The sequence below is a fragment of the Heterocephalus glaber genome, unplaced genomic scaffold (genome assembly GCF_053883595.1).
Source record: "Heterocephalus glaber isolate CG9 unplaced genomic scaffold, H.glaber_assembly_v1.0 deba00001523, whole genome shotgun sequence".
In the NCBI taxonomy this organism is placed as follows: domain Eukaryota; kingdom Metazoa; phylum Chordata; class Mammalia; order Rodentia; family Bathyergidae; genus Heterocephalus; species Heterocephalus glaber.
This window is the reverse complement of record NW_028258327.1, coordinates 25,843,268-25,864,046: the sequence shown is the minus strand read 5'-3', so window position 1 is coordinate 25,864,046 and position 20,779 is coordinate 25,843,268. Positions and strand designations below refer to the sequence as shown.

Genomic DNA, 20,779 nt, shown 5'->3' with positions numbered 1-20,779 from the left:
CAGTATGGAGATACCTCAAAGAACTAGGACTAGAGGTCCCATTTGACCCAGCTATTGCCCTTCTCAGTATCTTCCCAAAGAATAGAGTCATACCACAATGATATATGTGCACCCATGTTTATAGCGGCACAGTTTGTAATAGCTAAAACTTGGAAACAGCCCAATTGCCCATCAAGTGGTGACTGGATAAAGAAAATGTGTGTTGTTGATTTTTTTTTTAATAAAATGGAGTCCTACTCAGCCATAAAGAATGAGAAATTAGAGACATTTATAGCTAAATGAATGCACATTGAGGCGATACTCTTAAGTGAAATAAATAGGACAGACGAGTAAATACAGAAGTTTCTCTGAGGTAAGAAACTGAAAGTGTAAATAAAGATCAAAATATATAATACATAATATGAAATAGGAAGAAAAGGTACAAAGTGGAAGGGGAAGTGGGAGGGGTAGAGGAAAGGAAAGAAGGGAATGGAATTAACATGAGACAAAGAAAAAATGGAAACAAAGTCTGTAAATAGAGAGGGGTGGTGGTGTTGAAGGGAGAGCAGGGGAATGTGGAAAAACTAAGAAACAAGCTATATCATGTAAAGATATAAATCTCCAATGATAAATGACATACTGTATACCTAAAATGTACCAATAAAATTAATTTTAAAAAAAGAAATAAAGTGAAAGTGGTAGGGGAAAGGAAAGAAGATAAAGGAATAAATATGAGATAAGGAAAAAATAGAAACAAAGTGTTTGTAAATAGGGAGAGGTGGCGGGGTTGAAGGGAGAGCAGGGGAATGGGGAAAAAATAGAATCAAGATATATCATGTAAAGGTACAAATACCCAATGATGAATGTTATAATATTGTATATCTAAAATATACCAATAAACTTAATTTAAAAAAAAAGAAATAAACAGATTATTTTGGATTGAAGTAAATAACAGGCATAAGACAAGTTTCGGGCAGAATTGAAGTTACTGTAGTGAATGAACTGGTACCAGGAGTCACTGCCTAGCAGGACTAAGTTAGATCCTAGGCAGGTAGGGCAGAAAAATCCAACACATATTTATGATAAAAACCCTACAGAAAATTGGAAAAGACAGTCTCTATCTTAAACTTATTAAACTCATCTATGAAAAGCAACAGCCAGTCTCATACTAAATGGTCAAAAACTGAAATCCTTCACACTAAAATCAGGAACAAGATAAGGACTTACAATGTCACCACTCCTGTTCAATATAGTTTTGGAAACATTAGCCACAGCAATTAGAATAAAAGGGGAAGGGGAAGTGGAAGAGGTTTGGAAAAGTAAAGAAGGGAATGGAATTAATATGAGCAAAGGAAAAAATGGAAACAAAGTCTTTGTAAACAGGGAGGGGTGGACGGGTTGAAGAGAGGGCAAGGGAATGGGGAATAAAGAAGAACCAAGATATATTATGTAAAGGTACAAATTTCAAATAATGAATGTCATTATATTGTATACCTAAAATGTACCAATAAAATTAATAAAATAGCAAAGGGCCATGAAAATACAATCCAACAACTGTAAGATGCTGCAAAGAAGAACATAAAATTGCCCAGAGTCAATGAAAAGACAGGAGTCAGTTTACAGGACATAAAAAACTTGTTCACAGAATAATGACAGAAAACTTCCCAAGTACAGAAAAAGAACTGAATGTACAGATAAGTGAGTCATACAAAATTCAATCAGCCATGACCAAAATAAATCTACCCCAAGGCATATAATAATCAAGAGCCCAGAAATTCAGCACAAGAACAGAATATTAAAAGCTATTAGTGAAAAGAAAAAAAATCACCTATAATGGAATGCCCACCAGAATCACAGCAGATTTCTCAACACAAAACCTTACATAAAATAGAGCTTGGAGTGAAGCGTTTCAAGTCCTGAAAAGAAACAACCTCCAGCCCGGATTTAGGTACCTTACAAAACTATCTTTCAGAATGAATGGAGAAATAAGACACTTCCTTGACAAAGAATAACTGAAGAAATTCATGACCACCAAACCAGCTGTACAAAATGCTCTGAAAGCTGTTTTAGAGATAAGGAAGACCACAATTCCAAGAATGCCAATAGAAAGAAGCCACCAGGCAAGGTAAGCAATGAAATAAAGGGGAAACACAGGCAACCAACAATAGGAAAATAATATGACACGGATAAGCCAATACATATCAGTAACAATCATCAATGTAAATGGTCTCAATTCACCAATCAAAAGAAACAGATTGGCAGAATGGACCAAAAACAAGATCCAACAATTTGCTGCATACAGGAAACACCTTTAACTCAAAAAGAAATTCATAGACTGGAAGTCAAAGGATGGAAAACAATACTTCATGCAAGAGGAAGCCGGGAAAACGCAGGGGTAGCTCTTCTATTTGCAAAGTTAACTTCAAGCCAAGACCGATCAAGAGAAACAAAAGATGATCACTACATACTTGTTAAGGGAAAATTGTAAGAAGAAGAGATAACAATCATAAATAAATATGCACTAAATACCGGGAAACCCAACTTTATAAAACAAATATTAAGGGACAGGAAAAATCAAATAAGCACTAACATAATTCTAATGGGGGACCTCAATACCTCACTGTCACAAATAGACAAATCAACTGGACAAAAAAAAAAAATCAACAAAGAAATATCAAAACTGAACCAAATCTGTGAACAAATGGACTTAGTAGCTGCCTACACAGTGTTCCACCCCACATCAGAATACACATACTTCTCATCTGCACGAGACATTCTCCAAAATAGACCCCATACTAGCTCATAGATTATGCTTAAGTAAATGGAAATGAATTGAAATTCCATGCATATTATCAGACCATACTGCAATGAAATTGGAAAACGATGGCAAAAGAAACCACCAGAACTTCATAAACATGTTGAAATTAAATAACACCCTTCTGAATAACCAATGAATCAAAGATGAAAATAAAGACGAAATTAGATGGCTCCTAAAATTAAGCAATAATGCCAATACAACATATCAAAACTTATGGAACACAAAGAAAGCAGTACTATGAGAGAGATTTTTAGCAGTGAATTCCCATATCAGAAAACCAGAGAGAGCTCAAAAAGCAACTAATGTTGAATCTCAAACTTCTAGCCAAAGAATAACAAGTCAAGCCCAAAGCTTTTATGAGGGAGGAAATTATAAAGATTAGAGCAGAAATTAATGCAATTGAGACTAACAATTCAAAGAATTAATGAATCAAAGAGTTGGTTCTTTGAAAAATTAAATAAACTTGATAAACCCTTAGCCAATCTTACAAAAAGAAAAAAAGATTCAAATCTGTGTAATTAGGAATGAAAAGGATGGAATCACAATGGATCCTGCAGAAATTCAGAAGATCATTAACATCTATTTTGAGAACCTTTATTCTAATAAAATGGAAAACACAGAAGCTATAGACAAATTCCTAGATACATATGAATTGCAAAACCTGAATCAAGAAGATATAAAAATACTAAATAACCCAAAACAGTCAGAGAAATTGAAGAAGTTATTAAAAACCTACCAACAAGGGCTGGGGATTTAGCTCAGTGGTGCCACCGCCTGCCTTGCAAACACAAGGTCCTGAGTTCGATCCCTGGTACAAAAAAAAAAAAAACTATCAACAAAGAAAAGCCCACATCTTGATGGAATGATTCACTGCTGAATTCAACAAGAAATTTAGAGAAGATCTAATGTCACAAATCCTAAAATTCTTTAATGAAACTGAAAGGGAACAATACTCCCAAAAAATCTTTCCTAGAAGCAAGTATTACCCTGGTACCAAAACCAGAGAAGATCCAACCTAAAAAAGAGATCCACAGGCTAATTTCCCTAATCAACATACATGCAAAAATTCTCAATAAGATACTGGCATACAGAATTTAGCACATCATCAAGATTATACATCATCATCAAGTAGGATTCATCCTAGGGATGCAGGGATGGTTCAACACATGCAAATCAATAAATGTAATATATATTATCAGAGCCAAGGATAAAAAGCATATGATCATCTCAATAGACAAAAAAATCGTTTGACAAAGTCCAACACCCATACGTGATAAAAACCCTATAACAGTTTGAATAGATTACCTTTATCTCAAGCTGATAAAAGCCATTTATGAAACACCAAGAGCCAACATCATACTAACTGGTCAAAAAATTGAAAGCCTTCATTCTCAAATCAGGAACAAGACAAGGATGTATAATGTCATCTCTCCTATTCAATATTGTTCTAGAAACGTTAGTCAGAGACAAGAGACAGAAATAAAAGGAATAAAGACGGGAAAAGAATAAGCTAAATTGTCATTATTTGCAGATGACATGCTACTCTACATGGAAGACCCCAAAAACTCCGCTAAAAGACTTCCAGATTTAATAACCAATTCAATATTGCAGCTGGATACAAAGTGAACACTCAAAAATCAATAGTATTCCTGAACACAAACAACAGACTCACTGAGAGAAAAATTAGAGAAACAATACATTTCACAAAAGCATGCAAAAATGAAATACTTAGGAATCAATCTAACAAAGGAAGTAAAAAATCTTTACGTTGAAAATTACAGGTCTCTGAAAGAGGAAATCGAATAGGATATGAGGAAATGGAAAGACACTCCTTGATCATGGGTAGGAAAAACCAATATAGTAAAATCCCAATTGCATGGGAAATATTATAAAGAATCAACAACTGGGATCTCATTCTATTGAAAAGCTTTTGCACAGCAAAAGAAATCACCAACAGAGTGAAAGGACAACCAATAGAGTTGGAAAAAAATTTTGCCATCTGTTCCTCAGACAAAAGACTGATATGAAGAATATATAAGAAACTGAAAAAGATCAAACTCGTCAAATTTAAAGACCCAATCCAAAAATGGGCATCTGAGATGAATACACATTTCTCAGATGAGGAAGTACATACCAAATAAATACATGAAAAAATGTTCAACATCACTGGTCATTCAAGAGATGCAAATGAAAACAATGCTGAAATTTCATCTCACTCCAGAAAGAATGGTTATTATGAAGAAATCAACTAATAACAAATGCAGGCAGGGCTATGGGGAAAAAGGAATGCTTTTCCACTGTTGGTGGGAGTGTAGACTGGTGCAACTACTGTGGAAATCAGTATGGAGATTCCTCAAAAAACTAGAATTATAAATCCCATTTGACTCAGCTAGTCCCCCTCTTGGTATCTTCCCGAAAGAATTAAAAGCATCATACCACAGTGATATATGGACAACCATGTTGATAGCAGCACACTTTGTAATGGTGAAATCTTGGAAACAACCCAAAAGCCTATCAACTAATGAGTAGACAAAAAAGATGTGATTTTACATATATACTTTGTATATACATATAAAGTACTACTCAGCCACAAAGAAGGATAAACTTGAGGCATTTATAGCTTAATGGATGGACACCCTAAGACCATACTCAAGTGAAATAAATCAGACACCCATGTGTTAATACAGCATTATTTCTCTGGTGTGAGACACTGAAAGTGTAAATAAGGTCCAAAATATATAATGGATATTGTGAAATAGGAAGGAAATGTTCAAATGAGAAGGGGCACAAGGAAGGGGGAGAGGGAAAGGAAGGAAAAGAAAAAAAAATGAGAAAAGAAAGATGAAATGGAAACAAAGCTCTAGTAAATAAGGGAAAGAGAGGTAGAAGAAAGGGGAGGGGAATGGGAGAAATATGAATTAACATGTATCATGTACAGGTACAAATTCTCTATGATTAATGCGATCATTATGAATATCTAAATTGTATAAAAAGACTTAATGATAAAAAACTGAAAGCCTACTATGCTAAAAGATAAGCTTAGCTAAGCAAATTAGTTATGGAAGTGGTTTATATTAAATAATAATTCCCTGCAACACTCCTTTACATATTAGACTCTGTTAGTGTAAAAAGTATGTCATTTCTCAAGAATTTTTGACTATTAATTCTTACCACTATTCTACAGAAAAATATTGCCTACAGAGCTCATTCTTTAATCCCATTCAATTTCCCTGAAATATGTAGATAAAGCTTCTCTAAAACTTCTGAGTAAACAACATCATTTCACTTTCACTACTTCACAAGATCTCCTAATACTTTTAACTATAAGGGTATTAAAAAATAAAAATCACTATTATTTTTACAAATAGAGTCATTGCCTGGAAGTAACATGGCAGGATAACTCAGTCTTCATTTTTAATAAACTTCTGAGAGTAGTTTTAGATTTACAGAAAAACTATGAAGATATACAAAGAATCCCAATACAACTCACATATAGTTTCTCCTCTTATTGACATCCTACATTAGTATGGTACATTTACCACAACTAATAAAAAAAACTGACAAATTATTATCGCAATAATACTTCATTCAGATTTCCTTAGGTTTTATCCAATGTCCTTTTCTCTTCTAGAATTTTCATCCAGAATACATTACATTTTGTCAGTTTCTTAGGCTCTTCCTAGCTATGAAAGTTTTCAGACTTCCTTGTTTTGGTGATTTAAGGAATACTGGTTGACAGGTTATAGAATTCCCATTTAAATTTGTGTCAAGTGCCATTCTCATCACACCACACAAAGTTACATGCTATCATCATGAGTTAACACTCTTTATGTTGACCTTGGATCACCTGGTTTAGGTAGTGCTGATCAGTTTTCTGCAGCGGTGCATTACTCTTCTTCCTTTTCCTGTTCAGGTATTGAGCTCTTTGCAAAGATCTCACTATGTGTAGTTCACACTTATGAAGTCAGGAGTTAATCTTTGCTCCTTGAAGAGGCAGTATCTACACAGATTATTTGGAATTCCATACAGAAAATTTGCCTCTTCACTTTACTTATATACTCAGTTATTTGTTGATATCATTTGTTGATGTGTGAATATTTTATACTTTGGGTTGTAGTCTAATGCCAAGTATTTATTTTGTTGCTCAAGTTGTTTCTGGTTTGTCCAAAAGAACTTTTTCAGTTTATTCCTGTGTCCCTCCTCCCCATCCTTGCAGTTTTATCTTTTTTTTTTTTATATACCCTTGCTTTCCAAAACTATAAGAGGTTTCTGGTTCTTCTTGTATGTTTCCTTCTCTGGTGTTAGATTTACATATGGCTACTTCTCTAAGGAACTCTGGTTCCTTTTATGAGTATGGCATTAGAAAGGAAGATCTAGGTCCCGCTAAGTGAAAGCCACTATGATCTTAACCACTTTCCTTGCCCCTCTCCTGCCTGAATATATTTGCCAGTTGACTGAAGGATCATTGACTTCAAACATGGTAGTAAGGAGGAAATTGCATTTTAATGCCAGAAGTATTTTATCGTTTTAACATTTCCAAAATTTAACGATGTTATGGTATAACAATTTATAAATATATTGTACTTATTTAAAAGCTCTGATTTTAATTCCCTTTGTGGTTTTATTTTTGGGTACTAACATTTGTTTGTCTTATTCAAAGGCTTAGGAAACGAGGTTCCTAAGCAAAGAAAGGGTGGATTACTCTTCTCTAGGCTTAGTTGGGTGCAGCCTGGTAATTCATTAGAAATGGCAGGGTGTATCCGAGTCTAGGAAAATTTAATATACACCAACTTTATTCAATCTTTGATTAAAAAGTTATGTTATGACCAAAGACAAGTGAGACTGGTTTTAGAATGGAAAGACTGAAACAAAAAAGAGAATGACACACACTTACCATTATCAAACCAAATAACTACCTTATTTATGATGTGCGAAGGAAACTGGCCTTTAAAGGCTCTTTCATAGAGGTAATGTCAAACATGCATTCAAAGCAACAAGGGTTTAAATGGTTTTAAAACCACAAGTATGTCCTATAGTAGCCTAAGATTTCCCCAATTCTTATATTACTAGTTTTCAGAAATACACAAATGGTAATTAACAGATAATGTATATCCCATAGCAATTTAAACAAGTGAGACTGTACTAAATGCTAGCCAAAAGGGTGACATCTTAGTATCAAGCACACACACACACACAGTTCAATGTACTATATCCTTGGATTGTTCTTCCCTCTCTCTACTTCCCTTTCCAATTCCTGGCTACAAATACTCATTTCACCCAAATTAAACACTGAGTAACCTGACAGCACTTCAAAGAAGTAATAATATGTAATCAGTGATGAGGGAATCACAGTGTTTGGGTTACTCATGAAATCTAAAGCCTATTCAGAGCTCCTAGAGCCTTGAAGTACAGTCATGGGTCTCTACTGATACTGAAAAACAGCTCTGTCTTCTGTTACTTAACACTGCTAAACTCATGCACAAAAGTTTGGCAACTATGAGTTAGATTTTGATGCTCAATGAGTCATTCAGAGATGGGTAGCTAGAAGCCCGACCTGTTCATTTCTGTGCTCCATTCAGATTGTTTCTGAAGGCTGGTCTTCTCCATGGCCTGCCATCTGCTTCCTAATGGATATTTGGGATTCAGAAGATATTATCTTTGGCCAGGGCAAAACACCAAAGACAGCAGACACAAATCCATAGAAAAAAATAACTTCTTTTTATTTACAAAAAAAATCCAAATATTGGATGCTGTAAACAAAATTCACAATCTGTTCCCTCTAGCACTGATTCAAACTTGTCAGTTTTCAAGAGTCCATTTTCAATCAACTCCTTTTCTGCCTGTGACACACTACAGTCAAAATATTCCAAAAGAGTGCCCCAACGTGCAGCTTGCCATAGTAGGATGCCTCAGAGTAGGCAATTGATGTAGAGAGGAGGGAGAGAGAGACAGCCAACAGGCAGTCTCCATTCTGCAGTTTTGCAGCAAGTCTTCCCAGTTATCTTGACACCTTCCCACTTTGTACTTTTACCATTTACTTTGTTAGCAAGCCAGTATTATAACAAAATATTAGATACAGTCTTTCTTAGCACTGAAAAGGCTATGCTAAAAGAAATCTTAAAGAAAGATTATATTCAATAGGTACTATATATGAAGTCACTTATTTTTTACTTTTTGGTTTCATCTAACACACTTCAACTTCAACAAAAAAAGCTTATTTTTGACAGCTTCTGACAGCTTTCAACATAATACATTTCATTTATAAAATAGTTCACAATATTTATTTAACAAGCATTACATTGAAAACAATCTTATGCACAGTAAAACAACCAACAATAAGCAAACAGAAAGGGGTGGTACAAATAGTATGTTCACTTATTTCATTTCCTTCTTGGCTTGCAGTACAGAAACTCTTCCATTCTTGACTATTTTGGGCCCACATTGAAACAGCCCACCCAATATCAAAGTGAGCATATTCTTGAACCCATTTCTGCAAAGGAAAAGTCCATCCTGGTGTAGGAGTTGTTGAAGCAGCTGGATTTACTGCAGATGAAGTAAACTTTTTTCAGAGGGCATTGTTACAAGCTAAGTGTTCTCTGACATGCCAGACTGGACAGGTAAGAAGATCTTCCAGAAGAAAAAGACTTCTTCCTATTTCAAAGGAATAGCACACTAGGCCAGATAAACACAAAAGCAAACAAATCACAGGCACTAATCAGGAGTTGAGAACTGTTCTTTTCTGACTTATACACACAGCTCTCTCACCAGACATTCAGATTTTTAGGCCACACATCCACAGAGACATATATCACACTGCACGTTCAACTATGTATGCACAGGACTATAGTACACACAAACTAGAAATAAATTATGTAAGTCTCAAAGTAAATGCTGAAAGTTGTCTAGTATAGCCTGTTTTAACTGAATGCCAGGTATCAACTAAGCTACCAACCCTGAAGTAAGCAAGAAAAGAATATAAATATTTTAGACAATAAATGAAAAATATATTTTCAAATAAGGCTCCTTCAAACAAAAACCTGTGTCATAAATTAACATCAGGTTGCTGCTATAGAAGAGCCACACACCTCCACTCTTTAAAATAGTAGACAACTCATTTGTAGAGTTAGGATAAGAAGAAAGCAGATCACCAGCTGCTCCTCTGTTCTTCAGCATTCCTTTAGTTTTCTTTTAGAAAACTTTCAAATAACCAAGCAGGCAGAGCTCTGGTTTCTGAAAGATGAGTACCAGGCTTATTCTCAAGTTGAATAATGTTTCCTAGGACTTTGCAATTAATTTTTCAAACCCAGGGTTGGGGTGAGGGAGATTGAGCCAACATGAGAGTAGAAGAGTTCCCTCGAAAACAGTGAGTGGCAGTGCCAGGGCTGTGACAGCTCTGACAGAATTCACCAGGAAGCTGCTACAGCAAACCAATCAGGTTCCCCTTAAGGCTTCAAAGAAAGATGCAAAAAAGATATCCAGAAAGATTAACCTAGATTAATGTAGTATTTAACATCTGAAAGATGCCCAGATAGCAGACATATTACTCTGCCAAAAGGAGAATGCTATCTTCTTCCCTGGTCCCTCTTTCCTGACAAATTTTTTCTGGTTGGGTCTTCAGGAAAATTATTATAGTAGGCAGTCTTCCAATAGTGTTGGTGGGGATCATGTGGTTTTTATCTGTTAGTTTTAACAAATGCATTTTCAGAGACCAGTATCTAGAAGGGTGGGAAATGAGGTGGTTTTAGGATTAGCTGTCATCAAACTAAAATAGTAATGCTAGTTCATTTCACAAGGGTATAACTGGTCTCTTGGAAAAGAGAAAATAAAGTTGGGTTTGATTTATTGCAAAGTGATTAAATTTAAAATACAGTACTAAATATTTAAATGCAGTTAGACAACCAGATCAAAGATGTTTCATACTGGCATAAATCTATAAAATGTTATATATAATACATATCTCATATATAAACTTTATGCAATTGTGCAAATACTCTTTAAAAAGGGTCATTTCACATTTACTAAATTCTAGTGGTCCTCAAATGCAGAATGCATTCATTTAAAAATTCATTAAATATTTATAAGTAGTGTTCAGATCACCAGAAATTATTTTTAGCAGTTAGAAATTTAGGCAGCCTACCATTGATTCATGATCCACAAGATTACATACCATAGAGGCATGCAGTTATTTAAAAAAGAAAAAACTGGGCTCAAACTGTCAAGATGGCAGTTCAAATATTTAAAAAAAATAAGTTCTGCCAAACATTCTGCCATTTGTGGGTTTCTCTGGCTCACAAAAATAAAACAAACAAAAAAACTCAAAACCTCACCAAAAAATCTATAATCTCTGCTCTTCTTATCAAATATATTACTTGTTTCCCCCCTTTTGTTTGCTTTAATTTTTTTAGATGTGGGTTTCAATTCGTCATTGCAATATGCCACGTTTCATGTAATCCTAAACATAAAAGCACACAGTATTTAAACATTTCCTATTTGATACATTGTTTTACATCAATGTAGTGTGTATACACATACAACATGTATGCATATGCACACATAGTACACACATGTACCTATAACATCACACCAACAATGTCAACTTTATGCAGGTATTTGCCAAGAAAAAATAGGGCACTTCCTACACCATTCACAAGCTTATATGTTGTTTTATTTTCTTCTGAGTCCCTGATGAAATAAAATTATTATTAAACCATAAAATAATTTTTCCACTTCAAATTTTCAGAAAGCAACAGGCACTTTAATGTATACTGGAGTGTAACAAATATAATAACTATATTCTGTATCTCTGTACTTGGGTATTTTCATGTTAAATCTTTGGTCCTTGAGCATATTTTCTTCACTACAGCTGTTTTTGCTTGCATTTTACATTTTAAAAAATGCGAGCTATTCTACGCAGCTGGAATTAATGGATTGTGTCATCACAAGTTCTGCTGTTTGTTATGAGAACTTCACCAATCTACTACTGTTCATTCGGAGCAAGCTGTTTCTGTTAGCCCCACAAGATCTTTCTACAGAAAAGCACTTGCTACAGGCCTCAGATAGTAATTCCGATGTTGGAATTCCCCTTCTTCCTGTATTGTTAATATTTGAAATCCTGAACTGATAAACAAGGTGGGCTAAGACTTTTTTCCTCTGTATTTTCCTTTTTGTGAATCCACCTTAAGTTTTTCAACCATTTTTCCCCACCACGGCAAAGCTATGGGAGCAGTTACTGCAAACCCATATTGTCATGAACCATTTTTTCCTCATTTTAAGAGAACCTGGTTGCTTTAAATGACAGGTCTCTTGTTTCAAGGTAGAATCCAATTGAGGAGGATAAGGGGAGAGGAGTTAAAGAGGGTGATGATTTATAGATCATGCTCCCATACCAATGAAAAGATCCATAAGCTTTGCCAAGCTTAAAACCAGGGGCATATCATCATTGCACAAAACACATCCCTAATTAGGGCTGTGTTACTTCTTTTTTCTTTTTTTCCTATTTTTGTCTGAAATGGCTTCCCGACAGGACATTTTTAAATGATTGTTAATTGCAGGGTAGCCAAGTCGAGTATGTCTGCTGCTGGCATGTGAATACTGGCTGAACTTGTGCAATGTAGTAATTGCTAAAGTTAGCATCTGCTACATAGGGAGCTGGTTGGTAATAACATGTGACATTAGCCACATTAGGGATGACATTCTGGTCAGCTAGCACCCGGATCGCCAGCATGGTGATAAGGTTTAAAGTCTGTCTTCTTTCATGTCCCATCAGGCACACTGTGCTCTCATTCACCACTCCGTGTAAGGTCATGAGATAATCATACTTGCGGTCTTCCAATCCCACGAAGTGGTTCTGCAAATAGGACTCCAGTTTTCTCTGCTGCTCTCCAATGTCTGAAAAATCGATGAAAAACCTGGAACACATATACCTCTGGAGAGTCTTGATCTCATCAGAGGCTGGCCTAAAGCCCCTCACTAAGAGGTTGCAGTACTTAAGCAGGCCTCCCCCTCTGATTTCCTCTGGGTTCCTGGTGGCAATGATCTTGTTACAAAGGTGATCAAAGGCTTCATGGAAATTGCCATAGACGCTCTCACCAATTATTGTGGGGTGAAATGTCTCAGTCATTGGGTTCTCTGAACATTCGTAAAAGAGAAGAAGAGAGTCTAATTTGATTTGAAAAGAATCTACACTGAATTCAAACTGCCTCCGGAGGGAATCCACAAATTTCAGTTCCACATTTTTGCCACTGTTGTTTGACAGAGATATAAGACTCCACCGGTCAGAGTCATTGCACACTTTAACCATTTTCTGCACATAAGCTTCCTACAATTTAAAAGATAAAATAAAATGAGCAAACCTAGAAAAAATAGTAAATAAATACATCTTCTTTAGAGCTGAGAATTATTTCATTTCCCTTTTGTTTTGTCAAGTTTCAGCAAAACACTACCTACAAGTTTAAACAGTCTTCTGAAAACAGAACCAAAAAAATACATTTAACAAGTAGTTTTGCTGTCAGGGAAAGAAACTAGAAGTAATAGTTTGAGGGTTTTGGCAGACGAAGCAGCATACTAAGAGACTCTGTTGTCATGTCTGATTTTTGAAATGTATTTTTTTTTAAAAATGGTCTAAAAAGCACAACAATATCCACACAATATTCAAGACACCCTAGAACATACAGTGTTGAGTTAGTCTTCCTCTCGGCCTTATCTTCAGCCACCCAATCTACCTCCCCCTAAGGTAAACAATGTTATCAGTATCTGATGTGTCTCTCCAGGGACATTCTATAGCTCCACAGTTTATAATAAAGTATAAACTGGATTGCCTTCAATTTTACTAATTATATACCTCACGTGACAAACTTGTGTGGGTGCAGGGGAGGGGATATTACCACTATACCCTTAACATGTGAACCAACACAGAGAACCACCAAATATATATTTAACACAGGGAGTCAGCTGAAAGCAGCTATGAAATCTATTCACATTTTCCAATACAATAAAAAAATCCATTGACTCAGTTCTGCTTCAGGCTGCTATTTTCCCAAAGATTAGATCATAAAGTGACTCCAAAAAATTATTTATATCATTTTATTCTTCCACCTATAAGAATCTACTCTGGACAAGATTCCAGCAAGGAAAGCCAAGAGTTAAACCATAAGGGGAAGGAAGAGAAGGGAGGGCAGAAGAGGAAGCTGAAGAAGAGTTGTGGCGCTGAAGCTCTAAGTAAACTAAAACTCCATATCCTCCACACGCACCTCAGATTACTCATTGAGGAAAAACAAAAAGAAAAGAAGCGCTCCCAAGCCAATGGCGGCAGCATATTCGCAGCACTGACGTTGGCCCTGTGCCTCTGACCGCTGCCCCTTGCACCCGCCCGCTACCTAACCTGTCCCTCCTAGAGGCTTTACCTTGAGCGTGAGTGGTGTAATCTTCTCCTTGTTCACTCCTTCGGGTAAGAAGTCCAACAGGCAGTCCAGCACGACGTCCTTCACAGTCTGAAACTCTTCTTCCCCGCGCAGGTCCGCGCAGAAGATGAGGTCCAGGTCTTTGTAGCCCAGGCCGCTGTCCTGGTGCAGGACGTGACTAGCGGCCGAGCCATTGAGGCGCACGTCGCGGACGCCGATGCGCTTCTCAGCCAGACGCCGCCGCACTACCTTGACTATGAGGCTGGGCTGCAGCTCCAACGTGGGGAAGTTGCCGCGCCCGTGGATCGGGATAGTATCGCTCAGGATGCCGTCCAGTCGCTGCACTTGCTCCCAGTTCAGCACGTTGCAGTGCGCGGTGGAGCTTTCGCAGTAGTCCAAGCAGTGCCCGCCTAAGCTGCCACCGCCGCCAAAATCGCCGCTGCTGAAGTCGCTGCCCAGGGGGACGTAGGGGCCTCCAGACAGCTCGTCCTCGGCCATAGCTAAGTACACTTCGCCCTCTGCCATGTAGTGCCCGCCGAGCGCCACTTGGCCTTGGTCAGTCCTAAAAGAAAAGAAGAGGAAAGGCGCGCGTGAGGACGCGCAGCGGCGAGGGCTGCGCAGGGGACAGCGTGCCCCCTCCCCGGATGACCCCTGCCCCGGGGCTCCTCGGAGAGGCTCCCTCCCCTCCCCCCGCTGGCCCCAGCCGCGCGCCGCGCCCCGCAGGACAGCCCCGCACCAAAAGTATCTCGGATGCATCTGGAAAGCGCAAGGGAGAGTCCCGTCTGTGTCACCTGGAGGCAGCCGCCCCTTCTAGGAGCAAAGCGAGAGACCAAACGCGAGGCGACAACACTTCCAAGAGCTGCGAGTGCGCTCCCTGCAAAGGCTCCAGCGACTTCGTCTTTCCCAGACCTCGGCGGCCGGCGTTGACACTCAGCCCCACGCCCCCGCCCGCGCCCCTGCCTCCCCTGCCTCCCCGGCTGCGGTGGTCCCGGAGGTGGCGACTTCTGGTGCCCGTGACCCGCACTCGCTCACGTGTCTGAAGCTTTAGCAATTGAGGTGGGGAAGTATCTTCAGTACTTTTTTTATAGCGGGCTTCCGGGGCCCGGAGCGTAGCTCTGGCCACGCCCTCTTCATCTGCATAGGGGGCCGGCCCCGCCTCCGCCCGCGGGCGCCCTGAGCTCTGTCGGCCTGGGAGAGCGCTGAGCGTCGGAGGCCGGAACGCTGTGGTCAGGGTTCGCTGCAGGGGGGTACGCCCCAACGCCCCCTTTTCCCCAAAGAGAAGATACCTCCAGTGCCCCAGGAGTCAGGAATACACTCACATAACTGCAAAAACTTCCTAAGCATAAAACTCTCGCCAGGTTCGGCGCGTCGTGACAGCGAGAGGTAGGGCTCCGGAGGGTCCCCGCGACCTCCCTTCACACAGTGTCCCTGACTAGCTAGACTGTGCTCCATTAATGAGCCGCTCCGAGTGTGGCCTCCTGAGTCCACTCGACTACGCCTACTGGGTCCCGTAAGCCAGGGAAGGGCTTGCAGATCGCCGAGTTTCGTTTCCGGAAACCTCGGGAAGCTCTGAGGAACTCAGGGCGAGCCCTAGGCGACGTGGGGTCAGCTTCCGTCCGCAGCGCGCGAGCCGCGGGAGTGGTCGGGAGCGCGGTGGGGCAGGCGCGCGTCCTCGCGGTGACGCCCGGGCGCGCAGCCAATCGCGAGGCCGAGCCCGGAGCGCGCCCAAGGCCCGCCCGCGGCCCCAGGAAGAGCGCGGAGGAGGCGCACGTTCCTCGCTGCCCGTGAAGGTTTGCCTTTTTCAGGTGGATAAAAATTGCAGTGGGATGTTCCCACGCACCCTAAAAGCAGGAGCCTAAAGGATATAAAGAGTAACTCCTCTCCAGCTTAGGTCGCTCGCGCAGAGCTCTAGAATTGTCACGGTTCTGCCCCCTCGCGCTCGCACCCCAGGTTTGCTAGAAAGCGCCCCGCCTTCTCTTGACATCTGTTCGGCCGCTCACTGCCTCTTTCCAAACTAATCCATAACAGCTTTTCCTTGAGGTGGAGGCTGCGGTAGCCTGAGGTGAAAATGCCGGAAAACGGAAGCCGCCCTCGGCCAAAGACCCGCGCAGCCTTGGCCGCCAACCTGGGGGAGGGTCCTCCACTGTAAGCCGGGGCCGCTTCACATGGTTTCTAGAGCCGCGCGGCTCTGGGGTGAGGGTGGCCCGCGGGGGTGTCACCCTCAGCGCGTCCGGCTGCGTAGCTACGCCGCCCCCTGCCGGTGCCCCACGGAACTGTGTTCTAAACCCGGAAACCAGACTGGACCCTAGAACCTAAGACCCTGTCCCCTAGCACAAAGCCTAAAGTGAGGGGGTACACATGTGACGCATGTCTACACGGATCTTGTAAACCCACCACCTCCTTCCGAGCACATCCATGTATTCCTCTGTCCAGCCATCCACACAGGAAGACTTTCTACTCGAGTGTATTGTGTGTATGTGGGGGGGTATGTGCCAGGAACCAAGGTAAGCGCTGTGGGTTTAAGAATGTCTACATTTCCTCTAGTCTAGTGAGCATAATACACCAGTACATAATTATGGTTCATTTGCTTCTGTTAGGAGAGAATTATATTCCAACACGGGTGGTGGGTTAGCTACAATGTGGTAACAGAAATCCGGAAGATCAGTGTCATTTACACTGAATCTTGCAAAAATGAACGTTCCTTAAGTAGTTGGGGAAAATTGGAGAAAGTCATTATCCATACAGGGAAGAGTATGAAAGAATTGGAGAATTTTGAGATAGGATTTGTAGTCTCTCTTGTTATGAAATGAGATTGGTAGTACATTTGTGAAGCTTTCAAAAACTTATTGAGCCCTTTTGGTCCTTACTCTGCTGAAGACTATACCGAACACCTCATTTGACCTTAAATTTTAAAAAAAGGTATCCCATTCATAATGATTCAGAAGCAGAAGAACCAAGAGACTAGCCCATGCTTTATAACTGATAAAACCAGAGTTCAGGTCTGAGCACAATTCATTTGACTGAATGTTATTTAGTTTTCATTGCCAGGAATAGTATGTGTGGCTGAAGTGGCATCTTCTCATTGAAAATCATGGTAAGCACAAATAGCAGAAAGGTTTTCTGAAAGAAAGATTTTTAAAATATTTCCTTTAAAGGCTGATATGAATTCTTTGCCTTCTTAAAACAAGGCCGAAGGGTTTGGTCATACATTAGATACATAGCACCAAAAAATAAAACAAAAGCAAGGATTTAGCCCCACTGTCATAATGTAGTTTATTTTAACCTTTCCTCAAAAAATGAAAATACAAAACTGAGTCTCTGAACTGGTGAGCACCTGTGCATACTCAGATTTTTTTTCTGTGGGGCTGAGGAGTCTGCCATTTATTAGAAGCTTCTTAGTGATCTTGACCCTTGCTCAGCGACAGTTTGCAGTCCACCATCAGCCACTGCAGCCTGGTTCTTTAAGTGAGGACTCCTTCTCAAGCAGAGGCTACTTTCTTTGTCTAGCTCCTCCCAAGAATAGAGTGCTCAGCTGAAAAGTGAAATCAGAAAATGAAGCTAGATGTAAAGGGTCTATGGTGTGATGCCCTGTGCTGGGAAAAGATGAGTCCCAGTGACCATGGGACAACAACCCATTTCCTGCTAGCTGCCACTGCTTTGTGGCTGATATTTCCTTACACTTTAAAGAAAGCATTCCCTGTTCCAGCCATAATCTAGACTCCAACTGCCTCCTGAGATAGAACATGGGGAATATCTTAATTTTGGCAGTGTCTTAATGGGCAATTTAATCTTTGGATTAATGTGTGTTTAGTGCATAGTTACCACTTGGTAGATAGTGTTGAATGAAAGCATATGTTGTTCATTGTTCTTCTATCTTCAAACTAAGATAATATTTACATTCTGAGAAAATGTATTCATCCTTACACTAAATTGCAAGTTTTACAGTTATAAGCATTAATTTACTTTTTTCTAGATAACAAAATAATTACCAAATGAGAAATTCTACCCTTTCCAAACATTTAGAGCTAAGATGTTTCTCAACATAGTTACTTGTGGATTAAATTTAGATGGATTTGGAGAGAGGGGTTAGGAGGCTTTAGGTTCCAAACCTATTTGATAAGCAATTTACTTTTCCCAATTAAAAAGAAAAATAGACCTATGCCAATATAATGCTGTGAGTTGATAAAGTTAAGTTCACACCAAAACTAAACATGGACAGTAGATTGCATTCTGAGTGAGCAAAATATCTTTATCTGAAATTTTTAAAGGAAAGCCTTATTTTAGAGGGAATAAAACACTTGGAATTAGTCGATCTTGACACATAAGTTACACTAACAATCTGAACTTAGTACAGTAGGAAAGATTCAATCTTGACCTTAATAATTTCCATTATTGAATTTATGTGCTAGGCAGTGTACTCTGAATATTTTAGATACATTATTTCTTTTAAACTTTCTTTAAAACCAGAGTTTTTCATATTATATCCCCATTTCCCAGATAGGAGAAAGGGCACAAGAAGGTTAAGTTACTATGAGAAGGGGCAGAACATTGAATCAGATTAAGTGTGACTTCCTTATGTTCTGGGAGTCCCTTAAATTCTAGGACTTGGCCCTCTCCCTGTCTTCTCTTGAAATTTAAAGTTGAATTGGCACTGCTCTCTCTTTCTTTCCAGGTCTGGATGTTCAGAATTGGATGTAACTATGGGGACCAATGTGTTTCATCCTGAAGCAACTGCTTAGGGCTAAAATGCAGAATGACCTGATTAGGCTGATGGGAGAGTTCTCCAGCCAGGAATGTCCTCTGCAGCATTGGAGAGGTAGCAAGCTAACAGCTTCATGGAGGTTTCTCATTTATAAGAAACTTACTCACAGGGAAACAGTGGAGGATTTGAAGACTAGCCCAATTACACTAGTAGTGGTGCCATTTCCCCTTCTTTCCTCTGTTTCCTGTCTTCTCAAAAGTGGTCTAACAGAGTAGATAGGAAATAAACAAATATGAAATTATTTTCCAAAGCTCATACCACATGGAGAGAGAGGAGTTCATAGAACTGCTGTTCAAACTTATTACTTCCTTCTCTCATAGCTCTCTGCCAGTATCTCTCATAATCATGTCCTGGCTTGGTCTTTTTCGACACCAGCTTATACACTCTCCATTGATTTTCCACCTTCCACTGCTTCTACCCTTTGATCCTATCCACAAAAGCAAAATGATCCTGTAGAAGCACCATGGTGTGCAGGCAGACCAGTGGCACTATAAGAAATGAGCCCTATCCCACCCCCCTCCCCCTTGTTAGCTTCCTTTGTAGGGCAACTCCCAGTTATCTCTGAAACCACTGTGGGACAGCATCCTTTTCCATGCATGCACACAGAATAGAATTCATTTCACAGTCAGTTGAAGGTCTCCCTGCTGTCCAGTTAGTGTTAGTTGAGTAGCACCTGATCAGAGTGTTTCATGTAAAAAGTCAAAATTCATTTGGGAGACTAAGTTTTTGAGGGAAATGGTGCTTTTCAAATGATTCTTCACATGTTTCTTCAGGGAAATAAATGCTTCTTTACCGCCTATAAAAGACCAACAGTATACTAGGTCATACAACTTATAGGTTAGTCCGAAAATAATATAATAACAATGTTACTAGTAATCAAAAAATTAAATTTTCTAATCTTAAATTTTATAACCCCTTTTCTCTGTGTTGTCTTATTTTATCCTCAAAACTATTCTGACCAGTGTGCAGTTTGAATTTTGTAGATGAAGGAAAGCCAGCAGATTTTCGCCATGTCTGTATAGCTAGTTATGGGCAAGCTAGAGTTACTCATTTGCTCTCATGGCCCAGCAACTTTTCTGTTAATCACACTATTCAGTCTTATATCTGTGTGAGTGGATTTACATGATTGGTAACAAATAGCTAGATTTGAAGAATCCTTTTGCTACACAGAAGGTCCTTACGTGGGCTGTATTCCAACCTGCCAATAGCTTATAAATATCACTACTGTTGACCATCTTATTAAGTGTAATTTTCTAAGATACTGTTTTTATGGTTTATTTGCAGTATATTACCACATAAAATAACTCCAAGGTTACAGATCAATGAGATAAGGAAATTCAGTATTTTGGCAATAGTTGGTGGTCAAACCTGCATCATCACACTTACACTCAATATGAATTTTCCTTTAATAAAATTCTTCATCAGAAAGATTAGCTAATATTTCCTTATACTGTTATTAGTGCTGATTATGTCAGAAGTTCTTCCTGTTTTGACATGTCAGTCTCAGTGAAATACTTGCTGTTTCGGTGTCCCAATTCCCGCGGACCAGACTGTTTTCCTTATATGAAACAAAGGAGGTGTGCAAAAGTTACATTTATTTGACAAAGTATAAACCAGGAATACACATTCTGTATATTTTTAAACCACCAAATGTGAATAAGTAAATAATAATGTTTTATTACAATTTTTCCCTTTTATAGTTGTGCTGGAAAATGTACAGCTGCTCTGAAGAAAATGACATTTACTTTATGGAGTTTTTGAGGATTTGTAAGAAGTAGGAGGGGAGAATATAATTAATTATTCCTCTTTTCCAGAAGGGAT

At 39.2% G+C, this 20,779-nt stretch overlaps 2 protein-coding genes across 3 annotated transcripts; one reads left to right on the top strand and one right to left on the bottom strand.

Annotated features, from left to right (window-relative positions):
- Positions 1-8,492: 8,492 nt before the first annotated feature.
- Tent5a (terminal nucleotidyltransferase 5A) lies at positions 8,493-15,677 on the bottom strand. Of its 2 annotated transcripts, none has more exons than XM_004860294.4 (3): positions 15,516-15,677; positions 14,200-14,758; positions 8,493-13,115 (listed from the first exon to the last, which is right to left on the bottom strand). In XM_004860294.4, coding segments are annotated over exons 1-3 (1,338 nt in total). In that variant the 5' UTR covers positions 15,518-15,677; the 3' UTR covers positions 8,493-12,338. The 2 variants fall into 2 exon arrangements, with proteins under 2 accessions (XP_004860351.1, XP_004860350.1); XM_004860293.4 differs by lacking the exon at positions 15,516-15,677 and adding an exon at positions 14,933-15,119.
- LOC110344998 (uncharacterized) lies at positions 14,754-19,870 on the top strand. Its single transcript, XM_087188128.1, has 2 exons — positions 14,754-16,700; positions 18,869-19,870. The coding sequence occupies exon 1, from the start codon at positions 14,841-14,843 to the stop codon at positions 15,234-15,236; it is 396 nt and encodes a 131-aa protein (XP_087044254.1). The 5' UTR covers positions 14,754-14,840; the 3' UTR covers positions 15,237-16,700; positions 18,869-19,870.
- Positions 19,871-20,779: the final 909 nt, after the last annotated feature.